Source organism: Coccinella septempunctata, chromosome 7, assembly GCF_907165205.1.
Source record: "Coccinella septempunctata chromosome 7, icCocSept1.1, whole genome shotgun sequence".
Taxonomy (NCBI): domain Eukaryota; kingdom Metazoa; phylum Arthropoda; class Insecta; order Coleoptera; family Coccinellidae; genus Coccinella; species Coccinella septempunctata.
In genome coordinates this window covers 7,690,666-7,706,087 of record NC_058195.1, presented here as the reverse complement: position 1 = coordinate 7,706,087, position 15,422 = coordinate 7,690,666, and the positions used below count along the sequence as shown (strand labels likewise).

At 35.5% G+C, this 15,422-nt stretch overlaps 6 protein-coding genes and 1 long non-coding RNA gene across 11 annotated transcripts in view; 2 read left to right on the top strand and 5 right to left on the bottom strand.

Annotated features, from left to right (window-relative positions):
- Positions 1-472: 472 nt before the first annotated feature.
- Positions 473-1,856, bottom strand: LOC123317488 (beta-1,3-galactosyltransferase brn-like). Its single transcript, XM_044904059.1, has one exon. The coding sequence runs from the start codon at positions 1,793-1,795 to the stop codon at positions 743-745; it is 1,053 nt and encodes a 350-aa protein (XP_044759994.1). The 5' UTR covers positions 1,796-1,856; the 3' UTR covers positions 473-742.
- A 363-nt stretch (positions 1,857-2,219) lies between these two features.
- Positions 2,220-3,961, bottom strand: LOC123317489 (beta-1,3-galactosyltransferase brn-like). Of its 2 annotated transcripts, none has more exons than XM_044904060.1 (2): positions 3,800-3,961; positions 2,220-3,725 (listed from the first exon to the last, which is right to left on the bottom strand). In XM_044904060.1, exon 2 carries the CDS (start codon positions 3,704-3,706, stop codon positions 2,660-2,662), a length of 1,047 nt encoding a protein of 348 aa, XP_044759995.1. In that variant the 5' UTR covers positions 3,707-3,725; positions 3,800-3,961; the 3' UTR covers positions 2,220-2,659. The 2 variants fall into 2 exon arrangements, with proteins under 2 accessions (XP_044759995.1, XP_044759996.1); XM_044904061.1 differs by having other exon boundaries at positions 2,220-3,718; positions 3,800-3,958.
- A 594-nt stretch (positions 3,962-4,555) lies between these two features.
- LOC123317494 (ragulator complex protein LAMTOR4 homolog) lies at positions 4,556-5,235 on the bottom strand. Its single transcript, XM_044904068.1, has 2 exons — positions 5,079-5,235; positions 4,556-5,028 (listed from the first exon to the last, which is right to left on the bottom strand). Exon 2 carries the CDS (start codon positions 4,975-4,977, stop codon positions 4,681-4,683), a length of 297 nt encoding a protein of 98 aa, XP_044760003.1. The 5' UTR covers positions 4,978-5,028; positions 5,079-5,235; the 3' UTR covers positions 4,556-4,680.
- Positions 5,236-5,338: 103 nt separating this feature from the next.
- The window catches only part of LOC123317498, a 48,402-nt gene continuing 38,318 nt past the window's right edge, over positions 5,339-15,422 (top strand). Inside the window, exon 1 of the long non-coding RNA XR_006538174.1 lies at positions 5,339-5,432. This is a non-coding gene — a long non-coding RNA (uncharacterized LOC123317498). The remainder of the gene's footprint in view (positions 5,433-15,422) is intronic.
- Positions 5,561-10,378, bottom strand: LOC123317478 (DIS3-like exonuclease 2). Of its 3 annotated transcripts, none has more exons than XM_044904038.1 (7): positions 10,146-10,378; positions 8,883-10,087; positions 8,266-8,776; positions 7,509-8,204; positions 7,223-7,420; positions 6,905-7,140; positions 5,561-5,905 (listed from the first exon to the last, which is right to left on the bottom strand). In XM_044904038.1, exons 2-7 carry the CDS (start codon positions 10,083-10,085, stop codon positions 5,669-5,671), a joined length of 3,081 nt encoding a protein of 1,026 aa, XP_044759973.1. In that variant the 5' UTR covers positions 10,086-10,087; positions 10,146-10,378; the 3' UTR covers positions 5,561-5,668. The 3 variants fall into 3 exon arrangements, with proteins under 3 accessions (XP_044759973.1, XP_044759972.1, XP_044759971.1); XM_044904037.1 differs by having other exon boundaries at positions 10,214-10,378; XM_044904036.1 differs by having other exon boundaries at positions 8,883-10,378.
- LOC123317490 (ribokinase-like) lies at positions 10,578-12,324 on the top strand. Of its 2 annotated transcripts, none has more exons than XM_044904062.1 (6): positions 10,578-10,780; positions 10,873-10,966; positions 11,042-11,174; positions 11,237-11,521; positions 11,692-11,819; positions 11,944-12,324. In XM_044904062.1, exons 1-6 carry the CDS (start codon positions 10,753-10,755, stop codon positions 12,266-12,268), a joined length of 993 nt encoding a protein of 330 aa, XP_044759997.1. In that variant the 5' UTR covers positions 10,578-10,752; the 3' UTR covers positions 12,269-12,324. The 2 variants fall into 2 exon arrangements, with proteins under 2 accessions (XP_044759997.1, XP_044759998.1); XM_044904063.1 differs by having other exon boundaries at positions 10,592-10,609; positions 10,672-10,966.
- LOC123317482 (THO complex subunit 5 homolog B) lies at positions 12,272-15,208 on the bottom strand. Its single transcript, XM_044904054.1, has 14 exons — positions 15,037-15,208; positions 14,847-14,984; positions 14,577-14,791; positions 14,436-14,520; positions 14,250-14,379; positions 14,001-14,195; positions 13,820-13,944; positions 13,537-13,759; positions 13,280-13,485; positions 13,112-13,226; positions 12,869-13,057; positions 12,700-12,815; positions 12,477-12,640; positions 12,272-12,421 (listed from the first exon to the last, which is right to left on the bottom strand). The coding sequence occupies exons 1-14, from the start codon at positions 15,124-15,126 to the stop codon at positions 12,355-12,357; spliced, it is 2,058 nt and encodes a 685-aa protein (XP_044759989.1). The 5' UTR covers positions 15,127-15,208; the 3' UTR covers positions 12,272-12,354.

The window sequence follows — 15,422 nt, the reverse complement described above, 5'->3', positions numbered from 1 at the left end:
CCCACGAGGCTGATGGGGTGTATAAGAAAAAAATCGAGATTTCGACGTCAAACAATTGCAATTTCAAACAAACCTACGTCAATCATCAGTTTGACAAAAACTGACGAATGTGTGGTTAGCATTGATCACACACAGGGGTGGGTAGTAGAAATTTAACTCGTCGATGGCGAAGAGTAGTGTAGTATTTATGAAATGCATTCAATCATGGCCTGGGCTAGTGTATTTGTCATCATAGCCATGTCCCATGTCGAAGAAAAAACTTTCTTCTATTTACTGAATTTATTCCAAATAAGAGACCGGCATTGCAGAAAATTGTACTTCAATAGTTGGAGATGAATGAAGCAACAGTTTTTCATCTTTTCTTTACTTAGAACAAGTCTCAGATATACTTTGGCTTTCCGAATTCGATTACGTGTTTTGTGGTTAAGAAATTCACCAATTCCAGTTCAAAGGACAAGAAAGCTATGTGACAATCAATAAATTCAATATAATTACGAAGTAGGCTGTAAGCCGGCAGCTCTTATTTATTCATTAATTAACAGAAAATTTGTCATTGTCTTCTATCGAATACTTCCATTATTACAACCGCTGTTATAATTGGCAAGTCAAACAAGAAACCACGTTGGTGATCTTGGTATTTCACTCATCGTGAATAAATTTGGATTAGCGAACTACCTAAGCGTCTTCTTCTCTTAATCATAGCTGTATATAGTCTTTCATTTCGAAGTATATACAAAACCAATCAACTACCTAACGAACTATTCTGGTCTGCCAAACTCTGTTCCTTCCAAACCATCCACAACTTCCTCGGTTCTTGGAAACCATGAGCGGCTAAAACGTGTCTATACCCCTCAAAATCATATTTGGCCTCCATTTTAAAATTCTCGTTGTTACTTACAGGCTGTATACCCAGTCTGTAGGCTAGCAAACCTATGTAAACATCCTCCAATCGAATTGGTTTCGTGAACAAACTGGCGTAGTTCATCATACGCAACGATTTTCGGCTCAAAATATACGCCCCACCCGTTGAATATGGTGGCCAAAAATCATAGGGGTAATCTTTGAGGGGGATGAACCACTTGCAGAAAATTTTTCGTATGGGTCTCTCTTTTTTGTATACGAATCCGGTGTACAGACAGAACTCGTCTGTGTCGATATTTGTAACGTTTTTAACGTCGAATTCTGTCCCAGGGTAGGTGTAAGGATCGTTTAAAAACTTCAATATGTTCTTCGTGGATACGTAGTAGTCGTCATCGACAAACATGAAGTATTCTACGTTTTGTGAGCATATTTCAGAGGCCCATTTCAAACCAGTCATGGTTTTCAGTGTCAAATTATAATAGGAATCGATGTAGTTGCCCAAAACTAAATCTTTCAGTATCTCGTTCTCTCTGACCACCATCATGTTCACACTTTTCGAGGTGGTCTCCCCTACCAAGAACACCGTCTTCACACTCTCATAATGTACGGGAGATCCCCAAGTCTTTCTTATGATATTCCGTCTGCGGTAATTTTTAGCCGCAGATTTCACGAGAAACAACAATCTAGCCGGGTTTTTGCATATGTAAGGCCCATAACTATCGATGCTATACTGGAATTCGTTGAGCGGTGTGTATTTTTCTCCGATCATCATTCTATCGACCAGTTGTTTGAGTTTGACGTCGTAAGGATAATTGAAATCTTTGCTGAACTTCTTTTCCATGAGACGGAAAAATCCTCCGAAAATGTGGAACAGGAATATGGCGAGTATTATCAGCGAGTACCATGGTAAATTCCTCCTTTGGAAAAGTTTCATTGCAATTTTTGCGTTATATTTTTATTACTTTCTACCTCAACCTTCGCGCTGTGACACATACAATTTATGTGTGAGCATAGAAATTTACTATAAGTACAAAAAATCAAGTCAAGTTGAGTTGGCAAAGCTGGCAAATCCAGTGCTCGAACACTTACTTCAACTACAAGCGTGCGCCTTCAACTCTTTTCCCGTACGCATTTCAAGTCGCAGAGTCACTTTTCACTTTATCAAATGGTGCGGAAAATACGCCTGCGTATGTTTGCATATTACTCACACAAAATATGGTCCTCATGACAATTAATGGCTTCATTAAACTAAATCACAAGAAACTCATCTTATATTGAAATCTCGATTGTTCATTCTTTGGCGATCCAATGAAGATTGTAGAAGGAAATTTTATGTTTCGCAAATAAAACGCACAACATTTATAAATATAACAAATATATTCCACACTTGCAGTACAATTTTATAACGATAAGAAGTGTCAATTAGTCGCTCTTCAAGAGGTAGATTTCACACAACAAAAACGAAAATAATTCAAAATTCACAATAGTGATAACATTTCAATAAAAATATAAAAATAACGTTTTGTTGAATTCTAATTCTATTCAGAATGTGAGCATTCGCAATGATTTACTGATTTCAAATACAAATATTCAATCAGCACTAAAACTACTGGCTATTTCAGTAATCTGAAATGGAGAAAATTTCTTCAATACACCCCACAACGGGGCTATAAGTTGGATCCAGCGTAATAACGCCTTCATACCAAATGAAATTTCAATATTTAACAACCAATGGTGATGCCAGATAAACGTAACGAAAATGGAATCATAGTTTTAACAATTCTCCCTAATAGAACCATCAGATTTGTTCATTATTCTTGTATTGTTTCCATACACCCCACAATTCATCTGGACTACTATAGCCATGTGTAGCTATTAGTTTGTGATAACCAGTAGGTGTGTATGGCAATTTATAAAAATGAAAATTGGTATTATGTACAGGTTCAATTCTGAGCTTGTAGGCTAGAATACCAATGTAAATATCATCAAATCGAAAATGATCCATGAATAAACTCGCATAATACATCCTTATTAGAGATAATCTACTCAGAACAAAAGCTCCAGCAGTAACATAAGGAGGCCACTTATTATATGGATATTCCCTTAAAGATACATACCACTTGCTGAAATAAGATCGAAAGGGAGATGACTCAAATACATATCCTGCATACAACTCGAATTTATCAGGACTTAAGTCTAAGAAACTATACTTTTCAACAGTTTTATCCCTCCCAGGATAAATATATGGATTTTTAACAAACTCTAACACATTCTTCGCAGAAACAAAGTAATCGTCATCAACAAACATGATATAGTCAGTGGATTTCGAGCAGAACTCAAAGGCCCATTTAAGACCCATCATAGTTTTTATTGTGTTATTGAAATATGAATCACTAAAGTTCCCTTGCAATATATCGTTGTGAGTATTGAATTCTGTATTTAATCGATCGTCTCCCAATTCACGTTCCCCTATGAGAAAAACAGTTTTTATATTGACGTTCCCTTCAAGTTGCTTCGAAGAACCCCATGTCCACCTTATAACGTTTCTCTGTTCATAATGTTCCGGATCAGATTTAACAAGAAACAACAATTTCACTGAACTGTTACAGATATGACTCAAATTAGATTTGTATTTGAAGTAATAGAAGTTTGATGGTGTGAATTCAGCTCCATTCAACATTTGATCCACCAGAAATTTCACATTACCACTATATGGATAATCAAAATCCTCATTGAAATCCTTAGCAAATAAATGCAGGAATCCGCCACACAAATGAAACATTACGAGAATGAGACCTATCAGAAGGATCCATCTTAATCTCCTCTTCGCGATATGAATAACCATCTCCTATTTTCACTGAAACCTAAAGTGGATATCACCCTAATGATTCGAGAATATCTTAAGATTTACGAAATTGTTGAATGCTGTTAGTTTTACCTTTATGCTATTTTCAACAACTTTTTTCAGAGCACCATTTGAAGCAAGTTTGCTTTTTCCATGTTAATTCATAAAAAAGTTTCAAACATTATTCAAAAGTATTTATTAATTTGAAAGATTTTAGGTTATGTTAAACGTCAAAACATTGAGATTCATAGAAATAAAGGCTAATCATCGAAAAAATGAAGGAGTGAAGTTAGCTCTTAGCTGCCCCAACCATAGACATATGTCTATGGCCCCAACGGCCAGTGGCGTAGTTCGACCAAAGAGTATCGTTGTATACTCTGGTTGTCTCTGACAAAAGAGGTTAATCTTTGCTCTGACTCTTTGGATTAATAGCAGTGTTCAGACAAGACAACCTGTCTGTGTCTTAGCTTGTCTCTGGCAGTGTTCTTTTAAAGTTCACTGTGCTGCAGAGACAAGAGCTCTATCTGCTCTATGCTGTGCTCATAGACATATAGACATGGACTGAGCCTTTCCTTTTTATCTATGCATGAAATACGGTCAAAAAAAGTGACAGAGAGAAACGCACGTCGGGAATGCAGTTGTCTCTTTCTAGAATTTTGATTGGTCTACACTCACCTCTATGTGAACAAAAAAGAGACAACTGCATTCCCGACGTGCGTTTCTCTCTTTCTATAAAATAGGCCAATTTCATGCTGACATTGCTCAGTCCATGTCTCTATGTCTATGGCTGTGCTATAAACAAACTAAACTCAAGAGCAAAGGTTATAGACAGTGAAGAATACCCATATATATATATATAATATATATTCATAAACATCTTGAAATCATAGGGGATAAAATACAAATTAGATCACCACAGTAACAAAAACCACTTGAACAGATAGCATTCGCCACAAGAATATTCCTGAATCTCCTTATACATTAACTGAAAGTGAATCATCAATCGAATTCAAATTCTTCTTTATGATATGAATTTTTCTGTTCGATAAACAAACAACATAGCAATGGTTCTTGTAGGTTATTGAGAGCTTCTTGAAACCTTCTTCTGGCGCAAAACCAAGGGGATCTATTTGAGGGGTGAGTGTTAACAAATCCATAATAATTGTGGCAGTTCTTTCATCATTTTCTAATTCTCCAGATGAAGATAAAACTGCACCATCTTCATTGAGAATTAGATAACCAATCTGACCAGGTATTGGTATTCTATCCATCGTTTATTCTGGAAAATTTTATGATTCGGCTGATTTTTCACTTCCCGAAAACTGAAAATTATTATATGAATTTTTGGCTTCAAATACTTGTGAAAACTTACTTATATAATACCGTATATATGATATTTAGAAGCTGTTTATCATTTTCGTAGATTATTTTTGAATAATAATTATATACAAGACATTTCTTCCACCTAATAACAATTAACTTTATTTATTCCTGTTTGATAAACATGTCAACAGAGACAGATGTCATCTCTTTGGTGTTTTCTTTTTCTTTCTTCAAAATATTTTATGTGAAAGAAAAAGAAACATTGGGTTGAGGAAAACAAATTTCTATGATACTGCGAATTCCACAAATGTCATGTAGGTAGATTCGAAATTCAAATTCTGGGGTATTAAATTCAAGTATTTTAGTGTAGTTTTCGGCGTTTTGATTGTGAAACTCCTGAAAGGTGAGTAAAATTTGTTCATACTCCGAAAAACAAAATTCTATCTTTCTAAATAGGTATTTCTTACATACCCATATATCTCATGTTAACTCGATAACTTATGAAGCATAAAAATAGAAAAAATTAACTCGAATATTTGAAGTTTTAATACTTGTATTTGTTTCTCATGTAAAATGTACTTTATTTACAAATATAAAAACAAAACTGTTAAAAATGAATTTCAGCACCATTATCATGTATCAGGAATTCGGTCTAACTAATCTCGCTACCAATTTTTGAGTTTTTTGACACTTTTTCAATAGAACTCTCACTAAGGTGAACATTTCAATTACGGTCATGACAGCTGGATATTGTTTCGTGGGTGGATATGATAACGTTATCCTCCAATATTTTTTTTGTATTTCTTGCTCCCTTTCATCAGAATCTAGGTCGATATTTGTTATATCCTCAACCTCGTAAGAAGCGCCTTCCACTTCCTGAAAAGAATTGAAAATAAAGGTTGCTCCGATTAATTGAAAATAGTAAAAGATGAAGCAATGCATAGGCTATGAATGTTATAAGCTAAATTAATGGGCAATTTCATCTGTGATCAGTTTTCCATAAATGATAATGGTATTCTATGAATTATGTTAGTGTTCTATGGAAAAACTTTCTATGACTAAAAAAGACAAGTGAACAGGAAAAATTCAGAAAATCTTATCAATTCAAAAAAAATGTCTGATTCTGAGAATGATATAGATTATGCAGAAATATTAATAACTCTCAATGAGAAGAATGCTTTTCTACAAAACCAAGTGCAAAACACAGAATTGAGAGAAAAGTACGAGGAATCTTTCAAGAAATATTCTGAACTGAGAAATGTGTTTTTGAACATGAAAGATGAATTTGAGATTAACCAAATAAAAATTTTCAAACTGAATATATTATTGGCGGATTCAAGGAATCAACTTGAAACTCAAATGTCCAAATTGGAAGAACTTAAGAGGAACAATGAATCTCTGAGCAAGAAATCTTTGGATCAACAATTGCAGTTCGAGAATACTGTCAGATATTGGAGCGATAAAATTAACGAACTCTCGACTACCTTAGATCAAGACTCGCAACAACTCAAAATTCAGGAGGGTCTACTTGATATTGATTCCCTGATGAAAAAGATTGAAAGAATTCGAGAAAATCATGTGAAAGAAATTGAAAAGAGGAAAAACAAGTATCTAGATTACGATTTCAAGGCGGTGAAGCAACTTACAGAAGAGCTACTAGAAGATACCAAGGATTACGAAGAGAAAACGAAAAATTGCGCTGAATTGGAGTCCGAAATAAATGAATTTGGTATAATAACAGACGATATCCAGAAACAGTTGAATTGATGTTGAGTGTTATGTAAACTTTGTTCCAGATATTAAAAAATTTCTTATTATTTTCAAATACTTTTTTAACAGGAGTTCCGATGATTTAAAATTTTTTGAGAAACTTACATGTAGATGAACTCTCACAACTTCGCCACATTCCATAACTATCACATCAAAGCTTCGTTCCCTAACTTCCACCACAGCTGCCTCTCTAATGAAGGGTTGGTTTTTGACAATATAATGGCACAGGTATAGGTGACTACTCTCTTCTTGAGCTTTTTTGGCATTATATTTGATCAGGTTACACCTTGCTGCGACTTCTGCCACTTCCTCAGAGCTTAATTTCGGTTTCTCTGCTAGACCTGCAAATAAATTTAATAATCTTCCCAACATAATACAGCTCGAATTATTTTATCTGCTATATATCAATTTTTGAATACCCACCTAAACTAGCTGCAAGTAGTCTATGGACCATAACATCAGCGTAACGTCTTATAGGTGAGGTGAAATGGGTGTATAAGGGCACGTTTAGTGCATAATGAGTGAAGGATTCGGCAGCCACCTCAACTGCTGGACAGAAATAGCGGGCCCGTGTCATTGGCTTTGCGAACAGATGATTGAGCACAACTGATCTGATTTTTCCTGTGGAAATATAGGAGTTTTAGGAGAACTAGCTCCAATATCAAGAGTGAGAGGGCAGTAAAAATGTAGGATAAACCTATTTGCTCACCCGCTTCATCGTCCGACGCATATCTCAATAGAGAGCTCTGTATACTTTTGGCGGATGTTATGTCAACGTGAATCCCGACAGACTCCAAAGCCCTCTTCAGTTCTACCAACATGTTCAACTTGGGTGGCTCGTGTAACCTCAAGAACGCAACGTCAGGAAATCGATCGAGTATCTTCTCCGCCACAGATATATTGGCCAACAGCATGAATTCTTCAATTAGTCTATTGGACTCCTTCAACTCCTGCACGAAATACCTCACGGGGTAACCAGTTTTAGGATCTAGTTCGAAGGATAGCTTGACCTGGTCAATCCTAAGAGCGCCATTTTCGAACCTCTTTCTTCTCAATATCTTGGAAATTTGATACAGTTTAAGTACGACGTCCTTGGCGTCATCCACGTTATAGCCGTTGGTGATTTTTGGCAAAGAGGATCTGTCGAAGTTATCAGGGTCTTCGATTATAGCTTGAGCGTGCTCGTAGGCCAATTGGACGCAGGAATTCATCACAGTTCTAGCAAAACGGGTGCTCAGTACCTCTCCCTCTGGTGTCATTATCCAGAAGACTGAAAAAGAGAGCCTATCTTTGCCTGGGAGGAGAGAACAGTTCATGCATAATTCAACTGGGAGCATGTGGTATACATTGTTCACCATGTATATAGTTGTAGCTTTCCAAGCTACTTGTTTATCCAGGTCGGTTCCTGTAATTGAAGACCTTCATTTATTTAACCGAAAATGTTGAATATCAAGCAATTTTCAAACCTTCTTTGAGGAAGAAAGTAACATCTGCGATGTGCACTCCAATTTCGAAGTTCCCATCGGGTAGAGTCTTACACGACACAGCATCATCGAGATCTCTAGCAGTCAACGGATCGATGGTGAAGATACAGTCTTTCCTCAGGTCCTCCCTTCCTACCAGCCAGTCGTCCTGCAGATCTGCAGTCTTTGGTAGGTACTTCAATACGTCATTGCCGAAAGGTTCATAATCCAGTCCGCAGTACTTCATGATAGCCAAATTTTCGATTTTTAAGTCGCCGGAAACGCCTATGTTCTCTATTATCAGTCCTCTGGCGTATTCCAGGTTGGTCCATTCTGTTATTTTAGCGAGAAACAGGTTTTTGTCGAAGTTTCTCGGGTTGGTTTTGAAGCCCTGCGGCCAGCTTATCGTTGGTATGTAAACGTAAGGGAACCTCTTGTCTCTGGGTAGGAACGCTGCAAAATTTTCGTTGTTGGGAAGTGGCGATAGTTTTCCTACGGTGGTTCTGGGATGAACCTAAGACAGAACCCTCTCTTGAAACAAATAAAACGAGTTTTTCGATGAAATGTGAAAAACACTGTTGTTCAAGCGAAACTAAAATAACATATGCTTAAAGACTTACCATGTTAGAAATGTATACCACAGATGCCGTTTTTCTTCCTCCGTCCCACTCTGTTTCTGGTTTTATCCTCAAAACTACCTCATCTCCCTCCAAAGCTCTATTTTGATCCAATACGGATTTGATGAAATAATCAGTGTCACCCCTAGTTATACTAGAAACATAAGCTTCCCTATAGTTCCTGGGATTAATCCTAATCATGCCTTTAACCAATGAACCATTTTTCAATCCTTCATTAACCTCTTCCAATTGCATAAACTCCGGATAGCACAATTCCCTCTTGACATTCTTTTTCTTCAGTTTTATCTGAGCTCTTTTCGTTTTCTTAGGTTTTTTTTGTGATTTAGAACTTTCGTTCAAACTATCTGAATTTGTGGTATTGAAGTCATTAGTAGTGTTTACAGTTGCATCTATCATAAATGAATGATTTTCGTGTTGAAAACTTGTATCTAAATCGTTGCTTATGATAGAAGAATTCAGGCCGATATTATCAAATTTCTCACGTAACCTATCCATGGTTATTTCAGGGTCTTGTTCTGTGCAATGACTATGGAATACAACTGGAAATTTAGGACCAAATGTATGAAGTTTTACATGTTTATTTGATGATCTTTTACGAATGAAATGTCCTGTTGAAGGTTTATGAATTCTTTCAATGTCAAAAGTGAAGTTGTTTGTTGAGATAACTTCGTTATTAGAATCACTATTTTTTTCAGTAGCTATCTTTGGTGGACTCCAAATGTTTGAGCCTTGTTTTTTCAAATTCTTAAAAACTGAAAGGCCCCCATAAGAATGGCCGTAGTATGAATGAGTTTTTTTAGAAGCTTTTTTATTAGTGTTGTTAGAAATATCCATTCTTACGGTATTGTCAATAGAAATGGACATCAGTGGAGGTAATACTGCAGCCCTAAACGTTTCTTCTGTCACTGTTTTGTTTTTTTTGTTCAGTTTGATTGCACTGACTGATGTTGCACAACCTTGGTTAACAGGTTGAGAGGAAGTTGAAGGTTTATTATTTTCTGGTTTAATTTTCTGCTTAGACTTTTTGGTCCCACTTGCATTTGAAGTTTCTCCTTCGGCACCATCCTGCGAATTGGATGCTTTTTTCTCTTTAGGTTTCTTTCTCTGTCTTTTCTTCTTACTAGCAGTATTTTGTGCATTTGGCTCAACATTAATTTTTGGGAAAACAATTGGAACCAGATCCATTTCTGTTTTTTAAATTAAAAAGTGAATAAAAAATATGGCTCATGAAAAAATCAATCTCACAATACATCAAATATTTTTTCATCTCCTACCACACATTGAGAATTTTAAATACTTGACTTAATTCATACCAAATATTCTGCTAGTTAATCAATAATATCCTAAAAGTAGTGATACATCAGCTGATGATGGTCAAATTTTCCTGGGACCTGGCATAGAAATAAATTTTTAGGTTTTTTGTTGCACTGCACTCGGTACTTTCTTTTTTAATTCTGAATGCCAAAAATTTATTTTGTGGTTCCTGTTCTGTTAACCAATGAGCATTTTATGATTTCGAAAAGCGAACATATAGATTTCTTTTTTCGACCTTCCAGATCAAAGGATTCATTTTCATTACAATGGATGTAGATGTCGCCTCTGTCAAGGTCAAATTTGACAGATAATTTATTATGATTTATGAAACTCAAATTTGAATAATTGCTTCAATTGTTTAAATCATAGATAAATTATTCCATGTTCAATAAAAGGTACGTCACTTCCTCAACATAATAGTTGTTCGCTCCCAGTTCAACTAAAAATTCATTAACAGCTCTGTTCTGATCCCCTTTTTGAGACTTGTTTCACTTCTGTCCTGAAGAATGCAATATGCAATTGATACCAACTATCAACAATGATTAGATCATTAGATGAATCACAAGGTTAGAAGCTTGATAATCAAATACTCAAACAGATAAGTGCCTTTATTTGGTTAGCAAGGCTTTGGATAAATCCTCTTGCTTTCTGACTATAGAATCTAAGATGATGGAAGGAGACAATGATGGTAGCAATGATTTTAATTCAAATGAGGTCGTGGTTGTGGGTTCTTGCATGATAGATTTCGTAGGGTGAGTATTTGTAGTGAGACTTTGTCTGTACCTCTTCGTTGTACAGGACTCGGCAGCTTTGGTTATTTATTTAAGATATGCCCCAAGACTTCCTAAGCCAGGAGAAACAATTCATGGTACCGAATTCGTCACCAATTTCGGTGGAAAAGGTGCAAATCAATGTGTAGCTGCTGCTAAATTAGGTGTTTCTACAACACTCATTGCAAGAGTTAGTGAATTGCAATAGGGAACACTTTGCAAGAATATCAATTCAATAATTTTGTTTTCAAGGTTGGAAATGATTCATGGGGGGATAAATACTTATCTAATTTAATGAAAAATGAAGTGGATACAAGTTTCGTCTTCAAAACTGATGGAGAATCCACTGGTATTGCACAAATTAGTGTTGCCGAAAGTGGGGAGAATCAAATCGTTATTATTGCTGGAGCTAACAAGAAATTATGTATTGAAGATATAGAAGAGGCTTCTGAAATTATTGAAACAGCTAAATTATTGATATTACAGCTGGAGACTTCAGTAGATGTAGCTGTGAAGGCTATGAGGTTATGTAAGGGTGTAAGTGTTGATATATATATATTCATTATTTTGATAAAGAGCGTTACAATTTTGAATATCAAACAATACTTATAGCACATGTATGAGAAACATCATTTTAGTCTTGGTGAAATTAAGGGTTTTTATCCCTGAGTATCTCAGAAGACAAATTATCTGAATGATTGTTCTAGATTTCCATTTTAAATGGAGCACCTTTTACAACAGAATATGATCCTTCTCTCTTTGAGCTACCTACAATTTTTTGTGTTAATGAACATGAAGCATCCCAGTTCACTAAGTTGCCTGTTACCAATAAAAGGTGAGATATTGCATATCATTCTCTGATTCAAGATTCTGCTATCGGCCACTAAAAATCTACAGTTTTTTTAGTTCTGGGCAATACTACTAGTTTCCTAGAAATATTGTCATGAGGTATTTTGTAGGGAAGCGGAAATAGCAGCTTCAAGAATGATTTCACTTGGTTGTAAAAGTGTTCTGATCACTTTAGGAGCCGAAGGGGCTGTTTTTGCTGAGAAAACATCGGGGAATATTTTTTATGTAGAATCCCCGAAAGTTGAATGTGTTGATTCGACAGGAGCAGGGGACGCATTTATCGGTGCATTAGCGTATTTCCTTGTGAGAAGGAAGGATCTACCTATGGAAGAGATGGTGGAGAAAGCATGCGTGGTTGCCGCGGATTCTGTCACGAGGAAGGGAACTCAACCCAGCTTTTCTGATGAGCGAATTTTAGAAAAACTAGGCATTTGAAAATGTATATTTTATTATAAGACTATAAATTATTACACTTTCTTTTCAAACAAAAATGCGTATACTCAAATTTTCCCCAGTACATTTTAATATTGCGTATATACACCACTACCTACTTTTCGGTAATGAAACGGTTTTCGTCTATTTCTTGCGCTGAAAAACAATTCTGTTATGGATTTGTAAACAATTTGATTGAACTGATTATTACCATACGCTTCTGAAGAAGATACTGTTCTGCGGAAAAGCCTCTGAATGCTGTGTTTCTAGAAAAACATCCAAGTAACAGCAGGCAAGGGTTATCTGTGCAGCTAATATCCACTCGGCTGCCGAATAAGTTACTGACCAAATAGTATTCAAACTTCTTTCCATATCCTGTTATAAATGAAATGAATGATTCAATACAGCATTCAGATTTTTATGAGAAGACTTACTCTAATATCATCACTATTTCCTGCATGATGTTTACCGTTATAATTAATCGTTAAAGACAATATTGGGGGTTGCACTGGAAATTCATTCTTTATAACAATGAGACAATCCATTGAAGCTGTTGAAAAAAATTTCAATTTGACGTTTACAGAGAAAACTTTCTAATCTTACCATTATTTCTAGTGATAGTGGCACAATAGAATATATCGTTAGGTTTGACGATCTCTTCTTCAAGAAGAGCTGCAGTACCCGGCGAATGGCAAAACTGCTGATAACTTTTTGACGACCATTTAGTCAGAGAGGCGATCATATTTTTTGGTATTTCCAAATTATCAGGTATGCTAGGAATCTGGTTTTGTTCTTAAAAAAAAAAAATTGCAATGTATTACCTTCCTAACATAAATATTTTTTTACCTAATAATTGCAGCTGAAGTGCTAGGGCATATCTCGACTTCAATTTGCTGTGTAACGTCTTCATAACAAATTCTACATTTAGAATGCTCAACTTCTGACTTTGTTCCTTGGAGGTCTGCAAGACAATATTCAAAACGTTTCTTGGATAGAGTTAAAATCAAAACATACCTGTTGACTGAGAAAATCTAGGCCGCAAGCTTTTTGAGCCCAACCGTAGGCAAAACCAATGTCCGGTATCAATGTTTCATATGGACCGAGAGAGAATTTTTTCAGCTGATGGGACGTTGTGGAATTTGGACTCTCTAGTCCAGTATCCCCTTCAACCAATTCACCCAACAATGTTTCCCCCATCAGCACTTCTTTGGCTGTATTTCCTGAAATAAAATTTGATTAAAGGCACTGACGATTTAAAATTTTTACTGTACCTGTTATATTACTCGGCAGAGAGACATCAGACTTGACTGTCACTATTTTGAGGTTATAATAATAGTTGAGTTTCAATTTGATCGATAGTGATTCTTTAATATTCACAGTTGCTTCAACAGATAAGGGATGGGTTTGTAGTACTTTCTTTTTTTTTTCTTCCTTTGGATCTTGGGGTTTGGTGGTTGATTTTCTATGCCTCCTCTTCTTCACTTCGACGATTTCCTGAATATTAAACCATATTCTGATACTTTCAGGTCGATTTTTTTTCAGTTATTAACTTACCTCTAAATCCTGTTCAATTTCTGGTTCAGTATCTTCTTCATCCTGTAGTCTGGATGACGCCTGTTGCACTTTCCACTGGGAAGCTTCTTCATGGTCACCAACAATGGAAAGTGTGATCGATTGATCTAAAATAAATAGTACAAATAAAAAAATGATTTCTTCGTGTAACTGTAATACACACCATATACTTCCCTGAAACCATCGACATTGACATAAAAAAGATATAATGGCTCTGGTAAAAGGTAAGCAAGTTTGTGCTCAGCACGCAGTTTGTCTAATGGTATATTAAGGTACTCCTGCAATGGTTTTGTAACCTCTAAGACAGCGTTCAATTTTGGAGCCAATCCGTCCAATTTTTTCTTATGCTCAATGATATCTAAAAGTAATGTTATAAGCTTTCAACCTCTAGACTTTTCAACAACTGTTTCACCTAGTCCAATTTTTTTCTTCTCCTCCTCCAAAGTTTTACACAGTTTAGCTAAGTTTTTCCTTTGCTCTAATTCATATTCGAGTCTGGCTAATCTCAATTCGTGCTTTTTAACATCATCACTTTCATCTACCTAAAATAAAAAGTTAAAGGTTTATTTATCACATTTTCTCATGGAGACCAACTCACATTTTTAAAGGCTTTTGTAACTGATTCAGGTGCTTCTCTCAAGAATTCATCTATGCTAATAAGCTCAATATCCTCATCTTTAGATCTTGAAAATTCAGACATTAAAAGATCTTTCTTTGAAAAGAAATGTTTGAAACTTACTTAAATTGAAAACATTTGTTGAATTCAGAAATCAAATGATTAGCCTCATACAAGAGATTTTGGTACTGTAAGTTGATAGAGTCAACTTTCTGTTTCTCTGATGATAGCATTTCCCTTGCTTTAACAAGACGTACCTTCTCCATTCTATTCAATTTTTTTAGAATGGCTACTTTAACACAAGCTTCTCTGCATTTCTTTGTAATTTGTTCTTTTGCCTGCAAAATTGAAATGTAAATAGAAAATGTATTGCCTTGAATTTGAAGGCCCTACATCAGGAACTTTCTGCGTTTTCAAATGAAATATTTCAATTAAAAGTTGTCTTATATCCTGGCTGATTTCCATGTATAGTTCAGCATCATCATCAGCCGGTCGGCTTAGAGCTTCCTTCTCTTCGAAATCTACAGCTTTCTGAAACATTAGCCATTATCGATTGATATTTCGTTTTAACAGTCGTTAATACCTTGTATATATCGGCTTCATTTTCAGAGTCTGCACTGGAAGCTGTTTTTCGCTTTTTTTTAGAACTGTCCCTACTGGATTCTTTAACCATTTCAATGCCTTAATTGAAATATTTGAAAGGATAGCCAAATGTTTTTTTGTATTTATTTTTTCGATAGCAAAATTGAAATAAATATTGAGGTTATACCATAGAACCAAATAATAATTGTTCTGTGCTTCTTTTCTTCTATGCTTCCATTTTTCCTAGGATACAACTTTGGTCTAGCCCATTGTGCTTTCAACCAGCGTTCATGTAAGAACATAGAAAAAATGAACTACTTCTAGCCACCTGGTGGCGAAATTTATAAATTCATTAGGTAGGTTGTAAATTTATCAACAGGTACAAAT